Source organism: Nicotiana tomentosiformis, chromosome 7, assembly GCF_000390325.3.
Source record: "Nicotiana tomentosiformis chromosome 7, ASM39032v3, whole genome shotgun sequence".
Lineage (NCBI taxonomy): Eukaryota > Viridiplantae > Streptophyta > Magnoliopsida > Solanales > Solanaceae > Nicotiana > Nicotiana tomentosiformis.
In genome coordinates this window covers 35,282,023-35,308,165 of record NC_090818.1, presented here as the reverse complement: position 1 = coordinate 35,308,165, position 26,143 = coordinate 35,282,023, and the positions used below count along the sequence as shown (strand labels likewise).

The window sequence follows — 26,143 nt, the reverse complement described above, 5'->3', positions numbered from 1 at the left end:
GTATATAGCATATATTGAACACTCTTTGTTAGAAAACTTTTTTTATTTTTTTCAATTTTGAACACCCTTGAGAAAATATCTGGCTTCGCCGCTGCTGGGAGCAAACAAAACTAGAAGAGCAGTGGGAGATCACTGAAGTGAAAAAAAATTAATGTTGTTGAGGATAATTGTTTATCCTTGACTTACCTACCATTACTAGACTAATTAAAAAGATCTTTTAATTTAATGACATGAGCCTAAGATTTAATTAGTTGAACAAAAGTTCCAATAGCAGAACGCGTTGTATCCAATTTTCGCAAGACTTGCAAAGTAGGAATGCAGGTAGCTGTCTATTTCCAAGCTTATCTTTCCTGGAAAAAACACTTTGTTTACTTAACTTGTCCTTCCAACCAAACTTTTAATGGTCAAAATATTCCTTTTAAGGTGGATAATATATGCAGAATTTAGCTACACAATCTTTGGTGATCTAGGAAAGATCTATCACTTACCTGAAACTTCTAAATACATGTAGTTATCTACACTGCACTAGACATAGTCTTACTCTTAATTATAATATGTTTTTAGGGAAAACTGTAGAATATATTTAGTTTCTTTTTTGACAATATATACTATAACTTGATTTCCAATATATTATACCTTAGTTTACCATGATAAGTTTTAGATTGAGAAGCGCTTTAAGTTTTTCTCTCCGTATTGTATACTATTCGTCTAACAAGTAAGATATTTTCCTTCCAAGCACAATCAAAAAGCCCTTACAATACAATGGGGCGGAGCGCTAAGAAATTTCTGCGTTAACACTCCCAAATCTAGAAATCCTAACCATCCCAATATTTTCACTCAAATTTCGTGAAGATAATCTTTTTTGTTTTTGTTTATGAGTTTTCATTATAAAAAAATTCCAAAAGATTATGAAAAGAACCCCATCTACATGTCAACACAAACATCGATCATGCTATGATTCTTATCTATTATCACTTCAAGTGACTGCATAGTACAGATCCAAGATTGGACTTTGAGTTATCCTCTAGTCATATCTTACTTTCTTATATTATGAATTATTGTAGGCACTAGGGAGTGTGTAACGGGTAAGATCGATGTAGTACAAATATTGAAGGAACACATGTACTATGGTACATTGAACGTGATTAAAAAATATATAATAAGTAATGTCAAACAATAAAATATCAAAGAGCACCAAGGTCTATATATCTGCGGTGAATGTAGAAATTAAATAGATAATATAGCACAACCGCATAAAAAGTTAAAAAAGCAATTCAACTCTCTTTTACTTGGTCCCTTGTGCTTCTTAAAATTGCATCCATTTCCAATAATCTACCCATTCGTACCCTGATTGCATCATATAATTGTTGTGCATCAATACAAAAACTTTCAAATGTACCTCACGTGGCTTCGATCTCTCTACGGTTCACACTTGCCCCTAAGCCTGGCTATTTGCTATATCAAGTTCCTATGCATTATGATATGATAGAAGATTTTTTTTTATGCTCATTTTGTTGTCATACTTTTAAATCTGTGTGTCGAAGGAAGCCTTGGAACAATGATAAAATTATTTTTATGTGACCTAAAATTAAGAGTTCAAACAGTGGATCAGCTAATAATATTTGTATTTGGGTATGTTGTCTACATCACACATTCTTGAGGTGCGACCCTTCCTTGAACCATGCGTGAACACAAAATGCTTCGTGCAACGGGTTGCTCTTCTTTTTTTACTTTTATTCCCCCTACTTAATAACCGTTAATGATATAATCGACCCAACTAATTATTTGAGACTGAGATGTTGTTATTGTCTTTGATCATCAATCTCTCTTTGGAAGCTCTGAGTCTCTAGAGGATACCTCACTCATAATTCATATGTATAGGGTTTAAGTGCTTAACCACTATATATATTAAGCATTTGTTAATTGGAAATAAACAAGAAGATGATCAATGTCAATTTCGATTGGTCCTTATTTCAACCAAAGCTCACTCGTTAATTATATAACATGATATCACAAGATAAACATTTTTTATTGTCAAAGATAAACTTCTCTTGCAAAACCATTGCTTATAGAAATATAATAATGTGTAAAAGATGGAGTCTTTTCAAAAAAAGGGAAAAAATTAATACTGCACGTCTTTAGTGTTAAGTCCCATCAGTATTGAAGAGGGGGAGCAATGGCATGTTTAAACTGTTGCAATTTGAGGTTGAGGTAAGAAGACATAAACTAGTTTTTGTGTACAAGTGTAATTAACGGCTGCAACCCAAGTGTCCCCTTTTTCTCAATCGACTAGAAAAGCATCAATTGGATATTCCCCTCTTGCAATTATTAAAGTTTTCTGATAATATTAACATAATCCTTAATTAATGGTTTTCTCCACCAAAAAGTTCCATTAATTTAGCATGTAAGAAGTGGAAAAGGGTTGAAAATTTTATAATTATTTTATACCCAACATATCTCTTGTCTTGTCCATGTGCATCATTCATTATGCAACAATAAAAGTAAGTCAGACCCTCATTTGATTAATGCTTTTAGGAAAAGTTTCTTTGCAGTTGTTATTATATTGAGTAACATTGTTCTTGATATACGTTATGCAATAATTTAAAATTGGAATTCCCTCATATGCTTGTCTATTTATCCTTTTAGGTAGTTTCAGAATATTAAAAATTCTATTCAAAAAAAAAAAAAAAAGGTTTCACACATTATAAATGCTAAAAAAGAATCATTTTTATTAATTTCAGAATAAAAGTATTATCTACAAAATGTTAAGGGATTTACTTTAAGTTTTGACTTTGAACTTTAAAATGTGTAGTTCAACAACAATAACTAACCCGGTGAAATCTCACAAGTAGAATCTGTGGAGGGTAGTGTGTACGCAAACCTTATCCCTACGTTATGTGTAGTTCAAGGAATTTAAATTCATAAAATTTGTAAAACTTGCATAGAAATATTTATATGAGAATATCTTCATTCATTTTTAGACATCTTTAAAATAAAATAGTGTATTAATAGTCATATGTTTGTTTCCATTGAGAAAGAATATCGTATATGTTGGGAGAGACTGCATGTTTTCATTCAAAGTCAGCTTGTATTGGCCAATACATTGGTGAAACCCAACATTTGTGGGTCAAATAATTATGGGGCCCAAGACATTTAACCGACAAACAAAAGACCTGTCTGTGAAGCCCACTTTGACCCACCAAAGATGGTAAGTTTCATTGCCACACTTTTCCGTCGCGGCTCCAGGATTAAAATTTAATAGATTCAATTTTGTATTGTACTAATTAAATCATTAAAATTATAGGTTAACTTTAATATTTATTAAAATTTTAATAGATTTTTATATATATATGAACTTTGTGTCAAAAATTATATGTTCAGATAAACCCATAGTCCAAAAGCTACATCCGCCCCGGATAGGGGGAGTCACCATTTTGTCAGCATGCATTTTGTAAATTCTAATTCCATTGTCCATGCCTCTGCGCATTGGCAAATGTCAATACCAAAAACCAGTACCAACTTGTTTTGAAATTGGCTACCTTAAGAGCTTACTATCACTCGACAAGAGTTTAAGTGGGTACTGTTTTTTTCTCATTGTCATTGTTCATGCATTGCCCTTAATATTTGGGTAAGAAAGAAAAAGATAGCATTGTCTCGTGTAGAGGTGATAAAATGGTTAAAATAAAATAGTTATCCGTTCATATTATCCACTAAAAAATGGGTTAGATAATAAACTTTTTAAAAACATGTCAAATATGGATAAGAATCATATTATCACTTAAAAAATGAATAACCAATGGATAACTAATGTGTTTAACTTTTATATTTGTAAAGCCTCAGATTGGGGGTTCCTCAAGTTTGGGAGACTATGAATTCTCCCAAGAGTGATCTTATTCAACAAGTCATGGATAATATGAATATTCATATTATCCGCCGGATAACCCATTTTTTATCCGCCTCAAATACGGGTCGGGTCGAATAATTTATCCGTTTTCGAGTCGCTCATATCCGACCCGCCCGTTTTTCACCCCAATCTCATGTCAGCTAGGGGTTATGGTGACATAGAAAGGGTGTGGCGATATGATAAATATTCCTTTACCTTTAATCAGAGATTAATTTTCGAGTCTTCTTCCGTAGGAATTGTTAAAATCTCTAATAATAAATCTTCTACGGTGCGAATCCGCTAATGTTTTATGAACACTGGATATTTGAAGCAGAAAAAAACACTTCAAGTAATGAGAGGATGCATGTAGTCATAGTAATTAAATGCAAACATGTTCATTAGTTTCTACTCAAATTATTCAAGTTATTAATTATTTTTGTTGTCATAAAGAATTAGTGACTGCGATATTGTCAAGGCGGAAGCTGCAGATTCAATTGATTCATCTTTATTCTAACGAATTTAATAAAGATATCAATTTCAATTTATTTCTCGATATAACTTTTCAGGAGTGGTAGATTGATTAGGAATTAGGGCTTGCCGGCTTAGTTTTGAAAATCCAAGTGGCTACTTTTGACCTGCTAATATGAAATACGATAATATGGGCTGTCCACGTAAGAGTACACCTGTTCTTGAAATGTCATGACGTGGCCAACTTGATTTGCTCCGTCCAAAAACTCCAATTTTTTCTCATTGGGGTGCCGTCCGTTAGCTTTCTTTTTCACATTTCCACCAAACAATCATTTTGCTCCCAATTATTTTCATTCATTCTCACAAAAGATGGAAAGAAGAGAAAAAGGAAATGAAAAGGGACATTGTATTTTACTCGTGGCTTACATGTAGAGGACCAGCAATTAATTAATTGGGTATAGTGTCCCCAAAGAAAGGTTGCTTAGCCTAATTATAATTATAACGATGACACTTGTTCGTCTTAATTAGTCTAAAATACGTACTTTTAAGAAACTTCGTCGACAATATTGCACACGATTGCCTTAGCCTAAACAAAATTCTTGCTGGGAGTTGACATACGATATTTTGCATATTCTATGCCAAGTATAGTAATTATCTTAATTAGTGCTGGATCAAAAGAGAAAATTGAGGTTCAGATATGGTTCTAACCTAATTAAGTAATTATCTTGTTTATCTTGATCAGCAGTCTTGTGAGTCATGGATTGTTTGATTGACACGCATAGTTAACAACTAAATACGGTATAATCAGAAAAGAACAAAAAATAATTAGCATCGGCATATGTTTTGGCACAATAGATTTTGTTTTTAAATGAGATGACATTTATCTGCACAGCTTATTGAGTATTTGTTTACTCGAAAAATCGGATAACGTTGAATTTATGTATGGTTCTAAGGGTAAGTAGATTCCTTTGATCTGAAGATAACAATACACGTATTTATGATGCAAGATAGAAAATGATGAACAAAGATACTTAGTGAGCTTTAGAAAGATAAACACAATGAATTCTTAATCCCAGGAAAGATGACTTCTATTACAATCTATCATGCCTTTTATAGCCAAGGATCACTACTTTATCTATAGCAACATAATGGAATAATATTACTAGTGGAGGACCCATGATGGTGTGTCTCCTCCTTAATTCCCGCCAAGATTCTCTTCTTTGGTGCGGTTGTAACAGCTTTTTGTCTGTGAGCTCGATACCGACTCGAGCTCGGTGTCGGATCAGAACCTCGGCCTTGGTTTCGAGCTTGGTGATCACTTTCGGACCTGTATCGGTCGATGTTACCTCGGTCGATTCGGACGCCCCGAGCTCGACGCCCCATCTCGGAATTCGTTCGGTTTCTCTATGAAGATACCCCTTGACTGAGATGCCATCCTCTATCGATCTTCATGATCGAGGATCGGTTTTAACCGTATACAGATAGCCCCCTCGTTTCTTGGAAAGGAGATGACGAGAAACGGTGTGATTTCCCTAAGGTTCGACCGAATCAATGATGACGTTTCTATCGACTTTGACTATGACGTGCGTGATAGCTATCCCATCGATTTGGTTTTATCGAGGCATTTAATGAGTGTCAGTCGGTGGTCGGCCACCGCTAGAAACGAATCGCCATGCCTTATAAATAGTTTTCCCATATAATGTTTTTCACTTTTGTGCTTCCTCTTTTTTCAAATTCCCTTTCATTATTTTCTCTACTTCGTTGCTTTAGTGCCGCTTATACCAGAGTTTTGGTGTTGTCCCCTCTTTCACCTTCCTTTGCAACTTTTTCTTCTCATATTGATGGCGAAAACTTCAAAAATCGTACCTCTCAAGGAGAAAGATTCCTCCTCACGGCCGTGTGACGATAAGGCGCTGGCGGAGCCGTCCGTTCAAGATTATATTCCCGGCCCGTGTATTTTAAAAACTAATTTTAGGGTGGAGAACCCTTCGTCCGTTCCAGGTCGGTGTGAGCACGTATCGCTGTATACGTGCTCTATAGCGGAGGTTCAAGCTAAGAAAATCGATGAGCTTGAGGTACGACTTGTTGAGTCTAAGGCGGAGGTTGAGTCATCGAAAGTTTTGGCGGATAAGTCTATTGCTGTATATCGAGCTGATACTGAGGCCGCTCAGGTGGAGGCCAGGGAAGCGGCGAAGATTGCCGATGCTCGAGCTCATTGGGTTGCCGAACTTGTTAAGTGTAGATCTCGGAGGGAGACCCTCGAGGAGATACATGCTCGAGGTTTCGACCTTACCGAAGAGGTAAAAAAGGCAAAAGAGCTTGAAGCGGAAGCTGAAGCCTTGGCTTCTGATGATGATGACGATGATAACGATGATGGTAGCAAAAACGGGTCCGAGGGTGGGGAAGACCCCGACCCAAAAGCTTAGAGTCTAATTCTCCATATCTATAAATTAATTACGTAGGCAATTTTGTATATATATGACAAGGTCAATTTTGATCGATCAGATTTGGAGTGACGTTTTGCTTGTTGAGTTGATGATAATGTGGTGGTTAACGTAAACTCTGAGTAAACGTAGATTTTTCAATGTTTCAAACTCGATTGGGTCCTTGTTCGAACTCGGCAGCCCGTAGGCTTTAACATTTGAGTGTTTATTTCGAACTCGATATAGAAGTAGCCCATGGGCTTAATATTCGAGTGTTTATTTCGAACTCGAGATAATGTGGTAGCCCGTAGGCTTAATATTCGAGTGATTATTTCGAACTCGAGATAATGTGGAAGCCCGCAGGCTTAATATTCGAGTGATTATTTCGAACTCGATGTTGAAGTAGCCCGTAGGCTCAACGGTCGACTTAGTATTTCGAACTCGATATAGAAGTAGCCTGTAGGCTTAATATTCGAGTGTTTATTTCGAACTCGAGATAACTCGATATGTCTGTAGGCTGGTTGCATAATAAATCTCAAGTCATTGTACATATGTTTTGGGGCAATCTATATGAGCATGGTTCATTTTGACCATTTTGGCTCTTATAATTTTTCCTCTATTGTTGTGAGAAGACTTTGTTGCATCTGAACTCGATGTATTTGAGGGCCTGGTGCCCCCCCGGTATATTCGAGGCCGTTCGGGCTAAGGGTCGAAAGCCTCAGATACTGTTTTAAAAGCGCAGCACGATCGATGGTTGCCTCATTAAAAACCTTGCCGCAAAAACCCATTTGGGAAGAAACCGGTCTAAGGAAAAAAGAGTGCAACACGTGCTTTTGAGTAAAAGAATACTTCTGTTCTTTGTTCGAACTTCTGTACGGGACAGTTGAATAAATATGGGAAAGGTCGGACCTTAGCAGTAGTACCGTTTTAGATGTGATACATTCCAACTGCTTGATAGCTGTTTGCCGTTTATGATGCCGAGCCTGTATGATCCTTTCCCAAAGTTCTCGAGCACCTGGTACGGTCCTTCCTAATTTGGTCCTAGTTTTCCTTCGTTTGGATTCCGAGTATTGATGGTGACTTTCCTTAACACCAAGTCCCCTGGCTTGAAGTGGCGAAGTTTATTTCTTCGATTGTAATACCTTTCGATTCGTTGCTTTTGTGCGGCCAACCGGATGAGGGCAGCTTCTCGTCCTTCGTCCGATAATTCAAGGCTGGTGTTCATAGCCTCGTTATTTGATTCTTCCGTCATGAATCGAAATCTGGGACTAGGCTCTCCGACTTCGACTGGTATCAATACCTCGGAGCCATATACCAAGGAGAATGGGTCGCCCCTGTACTAGATTTAGATGTTGTTCGGTATGTCCAAAGGACTTCGGGCAGGATTTCTCTCCATTTTCCCTTAGCGTCGTTCAATCTCTTCTTCAGGTTTTGAAGAATAGTTTTGTTTGTTGATTCGGCTTGTCCGTTTCCTTTGGGGTGGTATGGGGTTTCTAGTATCCTTCTTATTTTGTGGTCTTCGAAGAATTTTGTGATTTTGTTGCCAATGAATTGCTTCCCATTATCACATACTATTTCGGATGGTATCCCGAATCGGCATATGATATGATCCCACAAAAAGTCGATAACCTCTTTTTCTCTTACTTTCTCGAACGCCTGCGCTTCAACCCATTTAGAAAAATAGTCAGTCATAAACAAAATAAATCTGGCTTTACCTGGGGTCGATGGTAGGGGCCGACGATGTCCATTCCCCATTTCATGAATGGCCATGGGGATAGGACCGAGTGAAGTTGTTCTCCGGGTTGATGGATCATTGGAGCAAACCTTTGACATTTATCGCATTTACGAACAAATTCTTTTGCGTCTTTGCCCATATCGATCCAATAATACCCTGCTCTGATCACTTTTCGAACTAACATGTCGGCACCTGAGTAATTGCCACAAGTGCCCTCGTGTACTTCCCGGAGGATGTAATTGGTATCTCCCGGACCTATTCATACCGCCATCGGTCCATCGAATGTTCTTCGATATAACGTTCCGTCCGCAGTCAAAGTAAATTGAGCAGCTTTAGTTCGAAGGGTCCTAGATTCTTTGTGGTCTGAAGGGAGCTTTCCATTTTTTAAGTATTCAATATACTTGTTTCTCCAATCCTAGGTTAAGCTAATAGAATTTATTTCGGCGTGCCCTTCTTCGATTACAGATCTTGAAAGTTGAACGACAGTTTCCGAGTTCAAATCATTCACCTCGACCGATGATCCCAAATTAGCAAGCGCATCGGCCTCGTTATTCTGTTCTCGTGGAACATGTCGTAGACTCCATTGTTTGAAATGGTTCAAATTGACAAGTAGTTTGTCCAAATACCTTTGCATTCTGCCTTCTCGGACTTCGAAGGTTTTGTTTACGTGACTCACCACCAGCAAAGAGTTGCAACTGGCCTCAACGACCTCCGCTCCCAAATTTCTAGCTAGCTCGAGACCTGCAATTATGGCTTCATACTCAGCCTCGTTATTAGTTAACCTGATAGTTTTAATAGCTTGCCTAATAATGTTACCCGTGGGAGATTTTAAAACTATGCCTAGCCCGGACCCCTTTACGTTCGAAGCTCCGTCCGTAAAGAGGATCCATGCCCTCGTCGATAAATTTGATTTTAACAGTAGTTCTTTTTCGACTTCGGGTACGAGGGTCGGCGTGAAATCGGCCATGAAGTCTGCTAAAATTTGAGACTTGATGGCCGTTCGAGGTCGATATTCGATATCATACCCGCTGAGTTCGATGGCCCATTTGGCCAATCGGCCCGATAGTTCAGGCCTATGTAAAATATTATGAAGTGGGCAGGTGGTTAATATGCTTATGGGGTGGCATTGGAAGTACGGTCGTAACTTCCTAGAGGCGCTAATCAGCGCAAGCGCCAATTTTTCCAAGTGCGGATATCTAGTTTCCGCTTCCCCTAAGGTCCGACTTACATAGTAAACAGGAAATTGCGTGCCTTCCTCTTCTCGAACCAAGACACTGCTTATGGCGACTTCTGATACTGCTAAGTACAGGTAAAGTTTTTTGTCGATTTTTAGAGTGTGCAGCAGCGGTGGGTTCGATAGATATCATTTCAGTTCTTGTAACGCTAGTTGGCATTCCGGTGTCCAAGCGAAGTCGTTCTTCTTTTTGAGTAGAGAGAAAAATTTGTGGCTCCGATCTGATGATCTCGAAATGAATCGGCCTAAGGCCGCTATTCTTCCTGTTAACCTTTGTACAGCTTTCACGCTGTTCACGATGGTGATGTCTTCAATGGCCTTGAATTTGTCTGGGTTAATCTCGATTCCCCGATTTGACACCATGAAGCCGAGTAACTTACCCGAGCCGACTCCGAAAGCACATTTTTCGGGGTTGAGCCTCATATTGTATTTCCTCAGAATATCGAATGTTTCCTGCAAATGGGTCAAATGGTCCTCTGCGCGCAGGGACTTGACTAGCATGTCATCAATATAGACTTCCATTGATTTACCTATTTGTTCTTCGAACATTCTATTTACTAGGCATTGATAAGTAGCTCCTGCATTTTTTAGCCCGAAGGGCATTACGTTATAACAATATGTTCCATATCTGGTCACAAACGAAGTCTTTTCCTGGTCTTCCGGGTTCATCTGGATTTTATTATACCCGGAACAGTCATCGAGAAAAGTAAGGATCTCGTGGCCGGCCGTGGCATCGATCAAGTGATCGATGTTGGGCAGTGGATAAGAATATTTGGGGCATGCTTTGTTCAAGTCCTTGTAGTCTATACACATTCTAAGTTTGTTTCCCTTTTTAGGCACTACGACCACATTGGACAACTATTCGGAGTATTTTACCTCTCTAATGGATCCTATTTTGAGCAGTTTAGTTACCTCATCTTTTATGAATGTGTGCTTCACCTCCGATTGGTGTCTTCTTTTTTGCTTCACCGGTCTGAATCTAGGGGACACACTTAGTCGATGTGTCGTTATGTCTGGCGGGATTCCTGTTATATCTAAATGGGACCAAGCAAAGCAATCGATGTTATCGATAAGAAATTGAATGATTTTCTTCCTGAGTTCGGGGCTCAAACCCCTTCCTAGGTATACCTTTCGTTCGGGCCAGTGTTCGATCAAAATGATTTGCTCCAATTCCTCAATAGTTGATTTGGTGGCATCGGAGTCATCGGGGGTCATGAAGGATCGAGGGATCCACTGATCATTATCTTCTTCGATGCTCTGCTTATTTGGCTGGGTCGAGGCCGATGTCTTTGGTTGCTATTTGGCGTTCCGGTCTTCGACTGTGCCTCCTTTTGAACCCGATCCATTCACCGGCGAAGACGAAGATATTGGTTTTGCTTCCTCGACGGAGAACATTTCCTTTGCCGCTGGTTGTTCTCCGTACACTATTTTGACACCTGTCGGTGTTGGGAATTTGAGGACCTGGTGTAGGGTCGAAGGTATAGCTCTCATGTTGTGGATCCACGGCCTTCCGAAAAGGGCGTTATATCTCATATCGCCTTCGATCACGTGAAACTTTGTTTCCTGAATTGTTCTGGCGATGTTTATCGGTAGGGTTATCTCGCCTTTGGTGGTTTCGCATACCATATTGAATCCGTTTAAAACCAAAGTTGCGGATACGACCCGGTTTTGTAGGCCGAGCTATTTTACGACCTTCGATCTGATGATATTGGCCGAGCTACCTGGATCAATTAACACACGCTTATTTTTAATTTTATTCATGAGTACGAATATTATCAGTGCATCGTTATGGGGTTGGATGATTCCCTCTGCATCTTCATCATTGAACGATAAAGTCCCTGAGGGAGTGTAATCTTGAATTCGAGATCGTTTTTCTCTCACAATCGACGTTTTAGTGCATTTGAGCATAGGTTCCTGAGGGGTATCGACGTCGCCGATGATCATGTGAATGTTGTGCTGTGGTTCTTCTTCTTCGTTTTGCTTGCCGAAGTCCTTGTTTTTAAAATGGTTCTTCGCCCTATCACTCAAAAATTCCCTAAGGTGCCCTTTGTTGAACAAGCGGGCTACTTCCTCTCTTAGTTGTCTGCATTCTTCCGTTTTGTGACCATGGGTGCCATGATACTCGCATATTTGATTGGGATTCCTTTAGGCCGGATCGGTCTGCATGGGTCGAGGCCATCTGGTATCTTTGATGCGTCCGATAGCCGATACGATGGCGGATGCATCGATGTTGAAGTTATATTCCGATAATCGAGGAACTTCTATAGGATCGGCATATTTATCAAAGCCTCTCTTGCTCATAAGTCCCCGAGAATTTGGCCCCTGATCATACCTGTGGATATTCCTAACTGTCTCATGTGCCGAACTGTAGTTCACCCGATCTGTGACGTACGGCTGGTATCGGTCTCTGTTTGACCTTTGTTCTCTGTTGGTTTCCTTCAGAATTTTAGTGGTTGCGTGGTTCTGACGCGTGGGATCATACGGAAATCCCAATTGATCATCTTCGACCCTGATTTTCGATTGATACCGATTGTGTATATCCGCCCAAGTTATTGCAGGGTATTCGATCAAGCTTTGTTTCAGCCGACATGATGCTGTCGAACTCAGTCCGTTCAACCCTTGGGTGAAAGCTTGTATGGCCTAGTCGTCTGTGACTAGTGGCAAATCCATGCGTTCCATTTGAAATCGGGATACGAATTCCCTCAGTATTTCGTCACCCCTTTGTTTTACTTTGAATAGATCTGATTTCCTTGTTGCGACCTTTATGGCACCAGCATGTGCTTTTACGAACGAATCTGCTAACATGGCAAAAGAATCGATAGAATTTGGTGGCAAGTTGTGATACTAGATCATTGCTCCTTTTGCGAGGGTCTCTCAGAACTTTTTCAATAATACGGACTTGATCTCATCGTCTTCCAAATCGTTGCCTTTGATGGCACATGTATAGGAGGTGAGATGTTCGTTAGGATCGGTCGTACCGTTATATTTGGGAATTACGGGCATACGAAACTTTTTTGGGATCGGTTTCGGGGCCGCGCTCGATGGAAAAGGCTTTTGTATGAATTTCTTCGAATCGAGCCCTTTCATCATGGGCGGAGCCCCCGGGATCTGATCGATCCTAGCATCAGATGTTTCAAATTTTTTATCGTTGGCTTCGACTCGTTTTGTGAGTTTCTCGAGCAGTTTAGCAATTTCAGGAGCGGTTCCTGATTCTCGCTCGTTCGATTTCACTGTGTCGGGCTCCGTTCTGGGGGTTACTTCTCGAAGAAGTGGATTGGATTTTGGATTACTTTGCATATGAGTTTGGCTCTGTAACTGAGCTATCGCTACTTGTTGGGCTTGTAGCATTTTGAAAATCATACGCAAGCTGACCCCGATTTCCTCCGTGCTGTGGGTGTCTCGGGCTATGGGTCGAGCGCCACCCTGAACGCTTCTTTCCTGCCCGAAACGCTGATTCGCTTTTAGAGCTATTCGTGAATTAATATCTACTGTTACTTCGGCTCGAATTTCGGGTTCCTCGATTCGAGCCTCGTTGCCGTTGTTAGGTAGCATTTCGGCCACGGGCACCAAGTTGTTGGTTTCATCCTGAAGGCCGGCTTCGAGGTCGATTGGCAGAGCCATTGCTGGTATGAAGTTGTAAGCTGGAGTGTACTGTATATTTGTATCAAATAATCACTTGTTATCCTTAGCCCCACGGTGGGCGCCAAACTGTTTACCTGAAAAAGCGGATAACATTTAATTTATGTATGGTTCTAAGGGTAAGTAGATTCCTTTGATCTGAAGATAACAATACACGTATTTATGATGCAAGATAAAAAATGATGAACAAAGATACTTAGTGAGCTTTAGAAAGATAAACACAATGAATTCTTAATCCCAGGGAAGATGTCTTCTATTACAATCTATCTTGCCTTTTATAGCCAAGGATCACTACTTTATCTATAGCAACATAATGGAATAATATTACTAGTGGAGGACCCATGATGGTGTGTCTCCTCCTTAATTCCCGCCAAGATTCTCTCCTTTGGTGCGGTTGTAACAGCTTTTTGTCTGTGAGCTCGATACCGACTCGAGCTCGGTGTCGGATCGGAACCTCGGCCTTGGTTTCGATCTTGGTGATCACTTTCGGGCATCGATGTTCGGGACCTGTATCGGTCGATGTTACCTCGGTCGATTCGGACGCCCCGAGCTCGACGCCCCATCTCGGAATTCGTTCGGTTTCTCTATGAAGATACCCCTTGACTGAGATGCCATCCTCGATCGATCTTCATGATAGAGGATCACATATGTTTTGGCACAGTAGATTTTGTTTTTAAATGAGATGACATTTATCTGCACAGCTTATTGAGTATTCTTAGTTTGCCAGCTCAATGCTGTCATCATCCCAATCTCAGTCCTATTGTTGCTTATTTCTTCTTGTTTTGTTTTCTTTAGAATGAAATCCAAGATAATTTAGCTTCATTATATGTAAGGCCCGTAAAAGTTTTCCTGAAAATCCAAGTTCCGTGATGCTAAAGTAGGCATGGAGGTTATTAATCGTAGAAATTCTTGGTTCGGACTTTTTGAATTGAACAGTGCACTGGGAGTTAAAGGAAAATGTTGGACAGAAGTATGCATTTTTGCGGCCGCAGAGTGGGGAAGATTTCTGGAGCATTTTTTATGCCCAATTTCACGGCCATTATGCGACCGCATAACCGTTTCACGGGCCGTATTCTTGTCGCATATCCCGCCTTGGAATTTTTCGGAGGGAGGTTCTGCAGTGCACTATGAGATTGCAAAACCGTTCTGCGATGCATTATGCGACCACAGAACAGGTCTGCGGGCCGCATAGTGACCGCATACCAGATCAGTTTCTTTCCAGTTCTGGCCCCCATTTTCGCGGTCAATTCGCGGACCGCATAACCACTATGTGGTCGTATATGCGACCGCAGAATCTGTTCCGGAGCTTCAATTTGGGGGGTTTTTAAACCCGACCCTATTCCGTTAAAACACATCCCATTGATCATTTTGATCATATTTTCATATATTTTTAGAGTGAGAGAGGGGGTCCTAGAGGGAGAAGTGATCTTCACCTAATTGTTCTTCAATTCTCACATAAAACCTTGAGGATTATCAAGAGAGGCACCTAGGTCTTCTTCCTAAGAGGTAAGATTCTATCACCCAAACTCTTAATTTCAAAATGTGACTAGAATGGGCCATTAGTGAGGTAATTCATGGGGATAAGGGTGCTTACTTTGCATGCATGTGTTCCTAAGATATGTGGGAAGATTGTGAGCTAAAACAAATGATAGAGAATGGGTTGGGGAAAGATGGAATCTTCCACAAAAAGGGGCTTAAAATATTGATGCACACCTAGTATTTGATAATATGCTCAAATGAGCTAAAACCATGTTCATCTTCCTAATTTTGGTTCAATTTTGTTATATTGCTAAAATAGATTGAAGTGGTTAATATTCCGGAACATCTTAGAGTTTTAAGAAGCTCAATTGAGGTATGTTGGCTAAACCCCCCTTCTTCTTAGAATCGAATCCCACGATGTTCGTGTAATTGGAGTAAGCCCTTGATCATTATAGAATTGTCGATTTATAATGTGTTTGTATTGAAGGATGTAAGTTCAATATTTATTCTAAATGCTTCATCATATTATCTTGTTATTGAGGATGTGTTCAAAATTGTGGAATATGTGTTAGAAATGTTAAGACTTTATGTCAAGATCGAAATAAAGGTTGTTATGCCCAATTTGTATGAAAAGCCTCTATGTGCCTAAGATTCCCAAATTGCTCATATGTGAATTTAATGTCCTAAATGGGAAGCCTTTTTATTGTTGATGATGATAATGATATTGAATGTGGAAAAGGGGTCTGGAATTATGAAATACAGCCAAGTGCCAAGAATGACTTTGTAATCTTGATCACTAGTGCCAATGAATTGAAATATATGAAAGAAGTATGATGTGAGATGGTTGAGTGAAAATGGTAACGTCTTGGGTGAGACGGCCTAGCCGATCGGGCCGTGATCGGACGCCATGCCTCACACATGGTGGTACTGTGCTGGAAATGATAATTGAAATTGTGGTTATGGTTGATGTCTCAAATGAGACGACCTAGCCAATCGGATCGAGATCGGACTCCGTGTAAGAATACAGAGGCATTGTGAATTGTGGAATATCGCCACTAAAGATCACTCAACCTAATACTGTGGAAGTTGACTTGAAAACTTATGTAACCTTTGATGTTTTAATATTATTTGAAGGCTTTTATTGAATTTTTGTCTGTTCCTCTTATATTATTATTCATTCTATTGAGTTGGTGTTTAGCTATACATACTAGTGCTATTCGACGGTACTAACGTCCCTTTCGCCGGGGGCGCTGCATCTTTAAATGGATGCAGGTGGTTACATAGCAGATAGTGCTGATCACAGATAGTGCTGCATCCTCTTCTCAGCGGACTCGGTGAGCCCCATTTCATTCAGGGGTCAAGTATTGTACCTTTTGCTTATATTATGGTCACTTTTGAGGTATAGTCGGGGCCTTATTGTCGGCACTATCTTTACTCTCTTTTGTATCTTTAGAGGCTCCGTAGACACTATGTGGGTTGTATATGGGTGTTGGAAATGTTAAACAAGTTATGTTGTGTTTGATCACTTGTTCCTCTCGAACTATAAGAAATATGTATTTTGAGACTTAAAAGGCGCATTGACCAATGAAACGATTTAGGATTTGTATGAATGAGATTCCTACTGTATAATTAATGAAATCACGTCTTTTCTTTATCATGGGTTAATTGGGTAGAAAGTATCTAACAGGCTTGCTCGGCTGGGTTCGCTCGGTTGAGCATCGGTCGCTCTTCCCGAGGTTGGGGCATGACAAACTTGATATCAGAGCCTAAGGTTTTAAAGTGTCCTAGGATGTCTCGGAGCCGTTCGGTGTGTTGTCGACCACATCTATAAGTTGGAGGCTACTTGGACATTTAGGAACAATACCCTTCTTTGATATTCTGGATCGTGTGATGAAACTAATTGTGCAATTGTTCCTCCTCTAACTCGTGCATTCCTTTAAATTTCAGTATATGGCACCTAAGAAGAGATAAAGAACTGGCCAAGGAGCCAACGCCTCCTTAGGAGTGGCAGTTGACCCTTTATTCGATGATGCGGGTGAACACCCGAGGGGTGAGGATAATTCCCCGACTGCTACACTACCTGATTCCACTACACCGGCCAAGGCCACACCTGTTCCTACACCTACTGAGGGTGCATCGGTTCCCCCTACCGATATTCCGATTCCACCTCCAGCCCTAGCTTCCGGTTCTGGTATTTCTGATGGGGACCTTAGGAGAGCTATTCAGATGCTGACTCAGATAGTGGCCTCTCAGGCCCAAAGGTCGAATGTTGCACCCACATCTTATAGCCAACAAGGGGATTCTAGTGGTTCCAGGGTGAACAGGTTTCTGCAGCTGGATCCTCCGGTGTTCACGGGTGCTAATCCCAAGGAGGACCCACAAGACTTCATTGATGAGATGCATTAGACTCTTCGGGTTATGCGCGCTACTGAGACGGAGGGAGTGGAGTTGGCCGCCTACCGCCTGAAAGGGGTAGCCTATTCTTGGTTTGAGCTATGGGAGGACTCTTGGGAGGAGGGGAGTCCTCCAGCGAGATGGAGTGAGTTTGTTGATGCCTCTATAGACCATTTCTTACCTGCCGAGACTAGGGTAGCCTGTGCCGCAGAGTTTGAGAATCTTAAGCAAGGGAGTAGGAATGTGTGAGAGTATCACATGGAGTTCGCACGCCTGTCAAAATATGCCATTCTCATGTTGCCTACTATGGAGGCTAGAGTATGCCGGTTTGTGCAGGGCCTTAGCCCCTTGGTTGTCAATGAGGCCGCTACAGCTGCCTTGAATTCAGATATAAACTATGGGAGGATGGTAGTATTTGCTCAAGCTACAGAGAACCGTAAGTTGAAGAACAAAATGGAGCGAGAGGGTACCAGCAAGGCCCGGTCCGCGGGCAACTTTGGAGAGTTATTCGGTGGGAGGAGGTCAGCTTTTAAGGGAGGGTCATCAGGGCCATCCCAGTATATTGCTCAGTCTTCAACTAGTGCAACGCCAGTAGGGCCCAGTCACCAGCAGGGGAGTCATTTCAGGCCCAATCAGGGTAGTAGGGGACCTCACCAGCAGGGCCGATCAGGAGGGAGATTCCATCAGCAGCGGAGACCCTCATGCCCTAAGTATGGGAAGATGCACTTGGCGGTCTGCTACATGAACTTACCTATATGTTACGGGCGCGAATTAAGGGGCCATATTCAGAGGGAGTGTCGTTCATCCCGCCAGGGTGCGGGCAGGGGCACAACACAGCCATCCGGTTCTGCAGCTGCTACATCTTCAGCACACCCTCCAGCTCGAGGTACTCCAGTACCAGCGGGGTGTGGTGCAGCTAGGGGTGGTGCGCAGAGTTCAGGAGGACCCAGCCGTTTCTATGCTATGAGCGGTCGCCAGAATGCAGATGCTTCTCCAGATGTTGTCACATGCATATTGACGGTCCAAACTCATGATTTATATGCTCTTTTTGATCCTGGTTCCACCTTGTCCTATGTTACCCCTTATGTTGCTATGGAACTTAGGATAGAACCGGAGCAGCTTCCTGATCCGTTCTCTGTATCGACTCTGGTTGGCGAGTCTATTATGGCCGCACGGGTTTATAGGGGTTGTGTTGTCACGGTGCGTGGTTGGGACACCGTGGACGATCTCATTGAATTGGGGATGGTTGATTTTGATGTAATTATGGGAATGGATTGGCTTTATTCATGTTTTGCTAAGCTCGACTTCCGAACAAGAAATGTGAGGTTTGAATTTCCTAATGAGCTAGTTGTTGAAAGGAACGGGGATAATGTGGTGCCGAAGGGTAGGTTTATTTCTTTCCTTAAGGCCATAAAGATGATTAACAAGGGGTGTATTTACTATTTGGTCCGAGTTACGGATACCACTGCTGAGGCACCTACACTCGAGTCTGTGCTAGTTGTGAATGAATTTCCAGAGGTCTTTCCTGATGAGCTCCCTGGGATTCCGCCAGATAGGGAGATTGATTTTGGGATTGATGTGATGCCAGACACGCAACCTATATCTATTCCTCCCTACAAAATGGCACCAGCAGAATTGAAGAAGCTAAAGAAACAATTGAAGGATTTGTTAGAAAAGGGTTTCATCCGACCGAGTGTGTCGCCATGGGGCGCATCGATTCTCTTTGTGAGGAAGAAAGATGGATCACTGAGGATGTGTATTGACTACCGGCAGCTCAACAAAGTCATAATCAAAAACAAATACCCACTACCAAGAATAGATGATTTGTTTGATCAGTTACAGGGTGCTAGATACTTCTCCAAAATTGATTAACGATCCGAGTATTACCAATTGAAGATCAGGGAATAGAATATTTAGAAAATAGCTTTCAGAACCCGGTATGGGCACTTTGAATTTTTAGTAATGTCTTTTGGGCTAACAAATGCCCCGGCAGCTTTCATGAATCTTAATAATCGGGTTTTCAAGACTTTTCTTGATTCCTTTGTGATAGTGTTCATTGACGATATTCTTGTGTATTCACGAGGTCGGGAGGACTATGCCTATCATCTCAGGGCAGTTTTGCAGACTCTTCATCAGCACCAATTGTACGCGAAGTTTTCAAAGTGCTAATTTTGGCTAGAATCTGTCACATTCTTAGGTCATGTTGTCTCTAGAGAAGGACTCAAGGTGGATCCTCAAAAGATTTTAGTAGTAAAGAATTGGCCTAGGCCTACAACGCCAACTGTGATTCGCAGTTTCTTGGGCTTAGCAGGGTATTATAGGAAGTTTATAGAGGGATTCTCTACTCTTGCCTCTTCGTTGACTAAATTGACTCAGAAAGCAGTTAAGTTCCAATGGTCTGATACTTGTGAAAGGAGCTTCCAGGAGTTGAAATCGAGATTGACTACGACGCCGGTGTTGACCCTGCCAGAGGGTACAGATGGATTTTTTGTTTATTGTGATGCTTCAAGAATTGGGCTAGGTGTGTGTTAATGCAACACGACAAAGTTATAGCATATGCTTCTAGGCAACTCAAGAATCATGAAAAGAATTAACCAACACATGACTTAGAACTTGCGGCAGTGGTTTTTGCATTGAAATTTTGGCATCACTATTTGTATGGGGTCCATGTAGAGGTATTCACGGACCACAAGAGTCTTCAATATATTTTCAAATAAAAAGGAGTTGAATATGAGGCAAAGAAGGTGGCTTGAGTTACTCAAGGATTACGACATTAATATTCTGTATCACCCGGGGAAAGCCAATGTTGTGGCGGATGCGCTTAACCGGAAATCTATGGGTAGTTTGGCTCACTTTGAGGTATATCAAAGGCCATTGGCCAAGGAAGTCCATCGATTGGCTAGTTTGGGAGTTCGTCGTACGGACTCTAATAGAGGAGGGGTAAGTGTGCAAAATAGGGCTGAATCATCGCTTGTTGTGGAAGTCAAGGAAAAGCAATACAACGATCCATTTTTGGTGCAATTGAAGGAGGAGATTCAAAAACATAAAACTATGGCTTTTACTCTTGGCATGGATGATGGTACACTAAGGTACCAAGGGTGACTATGTGTTCTGAATGTAGATGGTCTCTGGGAAAGGATCATGACCGAGGCTCATGCTTCTAGGTATTCCATGCATCCAGGTTCTACAAAGATGTATCACGATCTCAAGGAAGTCTATTGGTGGAATGACATGAAAAGAAATGTGGCAGACTTTGTGGCAAGGTGTCCGAATTGTCAGCAAGTGAAGGTCGAACATCAACAGCCTGGTGGGTTGGCACAGAACATGGAAATTCCAATATGGAAGTGGGAGATTATTAATATGGATTTTGTGATAGGATTACCACGCACTCCGCGCAAGTTTGACTCAATTTGGGTGATCGTAGACCGACTCACGAAATCAGCACACTTCTTGTCAGTTAAATCTACCAACACAGCGGAATAGTATGCTCAGTCGTATATCAAGGAAATAGTCAGACTACATGGCACTCCACTTTCAATCATTTTCGATCGAGGGGCTCAGTTCACGGCCAATTTTTGGAAGAAATTTCAGCAAGGTCTGGGTACCCAGGTGAATCTTAGTACAGCTTTCAATCCACAGACCGACGGGCAAGCAGAGCAGACTATTCAGACACTTGAGGACATGTTGCGTGCTTGTGTTCTTGATTTCAAGGGTAGCTGGGATGATCATTTGCCACTCATAGAGTTTGCTTATAATAAGAGCATTCATGCTAGTATTCATATGGCACCATTTGAGGCATTATATGGTAGGAGATGTAGATCTCCTATTGGGTGGTTCGAGATTGGGGAAGTAGAGTTGATTGGGCTAAACCTTGTACATCAGGCTATAGAAAAAGTTAAGATCATAAAAGAGCGTTTGAAAACTGCTCAGAGTCGTCAAAATTCCTATTCGGATATTCGTCGCAGAGACTTGGAGTTCAAAGAAGAAGATTGGGTATTCTTGAAAATTTCCCCCATGAAAGGTGTAATGAGATTTGGTAAGAAAGGGAAATTGAGTCCGAGGTATGTCGGACCATAAAACATCATTCAGAGAATTGTCCAAGTGGCGTACAAACTTGAGCTACCACCTGAGATGTCATTAGTGCACCCGGTATTCCATGTGTCTATGTTGAAGAAGGTAATTGGAGATCCGTCAACTATTGTGCCGGTTGAGACCATCGGGGTTAATGAGGAATTGTCATATGAAGAGATTCTAGTTTCCATTCTTGATAGACAAGTCCGAAATTTGAGGAATAAAGAAATTGCCTCCGTAAAAGTGTTATGGCAAAACCAACGGGTTCAAGAGGCCACGTGGGAGTCCGGGAGGAGATGAAGAAAAAGTATCCTTACTTGTTTGAATAGCTGTGTAATCCTTTCTTTTATGAACCTGTCGCCTATGAATTTTGTATCACTTGTTCAGTTAATGTAAAAGTGTTCCTTTTAATTATATGTTGTTTACATGAGGCCACGATTGGTGTTATTATAAGTTATATTACATTGTTGGGTTCTGTACATGTTTGTAAGATGTGTTTATGGGGCTTTCTGACAGGTGGATAGGTCTAGTTACAAAGTAAACTCTGGCGACATTTTTTGGAGATTTGGAGAGTTAGTTAAATTTGAGGTTACTGGTGTAGGGTATGAAAAGCTGAGTTGTATAAGATGCTAATATTGAACCTTGACCCTCATTCGAGGATGAATGATCTTAAGTGGGGAAGGATGTAAGGCCACGTAAAACTTTTCCTGAAAACTCAGGTTCCGTGATGCCAAAGTAGGCGTAGAATTAGGAATTTCTACTGCCTATTCTGCGGCCGCAGAACCACTCTGCGGACCGCAGACTGGTCGCAGAGTGGGGCAGATTTCTGGGGCATTTTTAATGCCCAATTTCGCGGCTATTATGCGACTACATAATCGTTTCGCGGGGCGCATTCTTGTTGCATATCCCGCCTTGGGATCTTTTGGAGGGAGGTTCTGTAGTGCACTATGCGACCGCAGAACCGTTCTGCGGTGCATTATGTGACCGCAGAATAGGTCTGCGGGCCGCATAGTGATCGTAGACCAGATCAATTTCTTTCCAGTTCTGCCCCTATTTTCGCGGTCATTTTGCGGACCGCATAACCACTATGCGGTCGCATATGCGATCGCAGAATCTGTTCCAGAGCTTCAATTTTGGGGGTTTTAAACCCGACCCTATTCCGTTAAACACATCCCATGGACCATTTTGATCATATTTTCAGATATTTTTAGAGTGAGAGAGAGGGTCCTAGAGGAAGAAGTGCTCTTCACCAAATTGTTCTTCAATTCTCACCTAAAACCTTGAGGATTATCAAGAGAGGCACTTAGGTCTTCTTCCTAAGAGGTAAGATTCTATCACCCAAACTCTTAATTTCAAAATGTGACTAGAATGGGCCATTAGTGAGGTAATTCATGAGGATGGGGGTGCTTACTTTGCATGCATGTGTTCCTAAGGTATGTGGAAAGATTGCGAGCTAAAAATAATGATAGAGATTTGGTTGGGGAAAGATGGAATCTTTCACAAGAAGGGGCTTAAAATATTGATACACACCTAGTATTTGAAAATATGCTCAAATGAGCTAAAACCATATTCATCTTCCTAATATTGGTTCAATTTTGTTATATTGCTAAAATAGATTAAAGTGTCTCTGGAACATCTTAGAGTTTTAAGAAGCTCAATTGAGGTATGTTGGTTAAACCCCCTTCTTCATAGAATCGAATCCCACGATGTTCGTGTAATTGGAGTAAGCCCTTGATCATTATAGAATTAGCGATTTCTAATGTATTTGTGTTGAAGGATGTAAGTTCAATATTTATTCTAAATGCTTCATCATGTTATCTTATTATTGAGGATGTGTTCAAAATTGTGGAATGTGTGTTAGAAATGTTAAGACTTTATGTCAAGATCGAAATAAAGGTTGTTATGCCCAATTTGTATGAAAAAACTCTATGTACCTAAGATTCCCAAATTGCTCATATATGAATTTAATGTCCTAAATGGGAAGCCTTATTGTTGTTGATGATGATAATGATATTGAATGTGGAAAAGGGGTCTGAAATTATGAAATACGGCTAAGTGCCAAGAATGACTTTGTAATCGTGATCACTAGTGCCAAAGAATTGAAAGATGTGAAAGAAGTATGATGTGAGATAGTTGACTGAAAATGATAAAGTCTTGGGTGAGACGGCCTAGCCGATCGGGCCGTGATCGGACGCTATGTCGCACACATGGTGGTACTGTGTTGGAAATGATAATTGAAATTGTGGTTATGGTTGATGTCTCAAATGAGACGACCTAGCCGATCGGGTCGAGATCGGACTCCGTGTAAGAATACAGAGGCATTGTGAATTGTGGAATATCGGCAATAAAGATCACTCAACCTAATAACGTGAAAGTTGACTTGAAAACTTATGTGACCTTTAAATTGATGTTTTAATATTATTTGAAGGCTTTTATTGAATTTTTGACTGTTCCTCTTGTATTACTATTCATTCTATTGAGTTGGTGTTTAGCTATACATACTAGTGCTATTCGACGGTACTAACGTCCCTTTTGCCTGGGGCGCTGCATCTTTAAATGGATGCAGGTGGTTACATAGCAAATAGTGCTGATCACAGATAGTGTTATATGCTCTTCTCAGCGGACTCGGTGAGCCCCATTTCATTCCGGGGTCATGTATTGTACATTTTGCTTATATTATGGTCACTTTTGAGGTATAGTCGGGGCCTTATTATCGGCACCATCTTTACTCTCTCTTGTATCTTTAGAGGCTCCGTAGATACTATGTGGGTTGTATATGGGTGTTGGGAATGTTAAGCAAGTTATGTTGTGTTTGATCACTTGTTCCACTCGAACTATAAGAAATGTGTATTTTGAGACTTAAAGGCGCAATGACCAATGAAACGATTTAGGATTTGTATGAATAAGATTCCTACTGTATAATTAATGAAATCACGTCTTTTCTTGATCATGGGTTAATTGGGTAGAAAGTATCTAACATGCTTGCTCGGTCGGGTTCGTTCGGTTGAGCACCAGTCACGCTTCCTGAGGTTGGGGCGTGACAAACTTGGTATCATAGCATAAGATTTTATTGAGTCAGAGGTATGTCGGGCCGTACAAAATCATTCAGAGAATTGGCCAGGTGGCGTACAAATTTGAGCTACCACCCGAGATGTCATTAGTGCACCCGGTATTCCATGTGTCTATGTTGAAGAAGGTAGTTGGAGATCCATCAGCTATTGTGCCGGTTGAGACCATCGAGGTTAATGAGAAATTGTCATATGAAGAGATTCAAGTTTCCATTCTTGATAGACAAGTCCGAAATTTGAGGAATAAAGAAATTGCCTCCGTAAAAGTGTTATGGCGAAACCAACGGGTTGAAGAGGCCACGTGGGAGGCCGAGGAGGAAATGAAGAAAAAGTATCCTCACTTGTTTGAATAGCTGCGTAATCCTTTCTTTTATGAACCTGTCGCCTATGAATTTTATATCACTTGTTCAGTTAATGTAAAGGTTTTCCTTTTGATTATATGTTGTTTATATAAGGCCACGTTTGGTGTTGTTATGAGTTATATTACATCGTTGGGTTCTGTACATGTTTGTAAGATCTGTTTATGGGGCTCTATGACAGGTGGATAGGCCTAGTTACAAAGAAAACTCTGGCGACATTTTTTGGAGATTTGGAGAGTTAGTTAAATTTGAGGTCGCTGGTGTAGGGTATGAAAAGCTGAGTTGTATAAGATGCTAATAGGGAACCTTGACCCTCATTCGAGGACGAATGATCTTAAGTGGGAAAAGATGTAAGGCCCCGTAAAAATTTTCCTTAAAACTCGGGTTCCATGATGCCAAAGTAGGCATAGAAGTACGCATTACTGTGGCCCATTCTGCGGCCGCAGTACCACTCTGCGGACCGCAGATTGGTCGTTGAGTGGGGCAGATTTCTGGGACAATTTTTGATGCCCAATTTCGCGGCCTTTATGCGACCGCATAACCATTTCGCGGGCCGCATTCTTGTCGCATATCCTGCCTTGGAATTTTTCGGAGGGAGGTTCTATGGTGCACTATGCGACTACATAACCGTTTTGCGGTGCAATATGTGACCGCAAAACAGGTCTACGGGCCGCATAGTGACCGCAGACAGGATCAGTTTCTTTCTAGTTCTGCCCTCATTTTCGCGGTCATTTCGCGGACCGCATACCTGTTCCAGAGCTTTAATTTTGGGGGTTTTGAAACCCGACCCTATTCTGTTAAAACACATCCCATAGACCATTTTGATCATATTTTCAGATATTTTTAGAGTGAGAGAGAGGGTCCTAGAGGGAGAAATTATCTTCACCAAATTGTTCTTCAATTCTCACCTAAAACCTTGAGGATTATCAAGAGAGGCACTTAGGTCTTCTTCCTAAGAGGTAAGATTCTATCACCCAAACTCTTAATTTCAAAATGTGACTAGAATGTGCCATTAGTGAGGTAATTCATAGGGATGGGGATGCTTACTTTGCATGCATGTGTTCCTAAGGTATGTGGGAAGATTGCGAGCTAAAAAAAATGATAGAGAATGGGTTGGGGAAAGATGGAATCTTCCACAAAAGGGGGCTTAAAATATTGATGCACACCTAGTATTTGATAATATGCTCAAATGAGCTAAAACCATATTCATCTTCCTAATTTTGGTTCAATTTTATTATATTGCTAAAATAGATTAAAGTGGCTAATATTCTGGACATCTTAGAGTTTTAAGAAGCTCAATTGAGGTATATTGGCTAAACTCCCTTCTTCTTAGAATCGAATCCCACGATGTTCGTGTAATTGGAGTAAGCCCTTGATCATTATAGAATTG

General features: G+C 41.0%; 1 protein-coding gene across 1 annotated transcript; it reads left to right on the top strand.

Annotated features, from left to right (window-relative positions):
* Positions 1–17,561: 17,561 nt before the first annotated feature.
* Positions 17,562–24,995, top strand: LOC138895469 (uncharacterized). Its single transcript, XM_070180158.1, has 3 exons — positions 17,562–18,639; positions 19,453–19,651; positions 24,935–24,995. The coding sequence occupies exons 1-3, from the start codon at positions 17,562–17,564 to the stop codon at positions 24,993–24,995; spliced, it is 1,338 nt and encodes a 445-aa protein (XP_070036259.1).
* Positions 24,996–26,143: the final 1,148 nt, after the last annotated feature.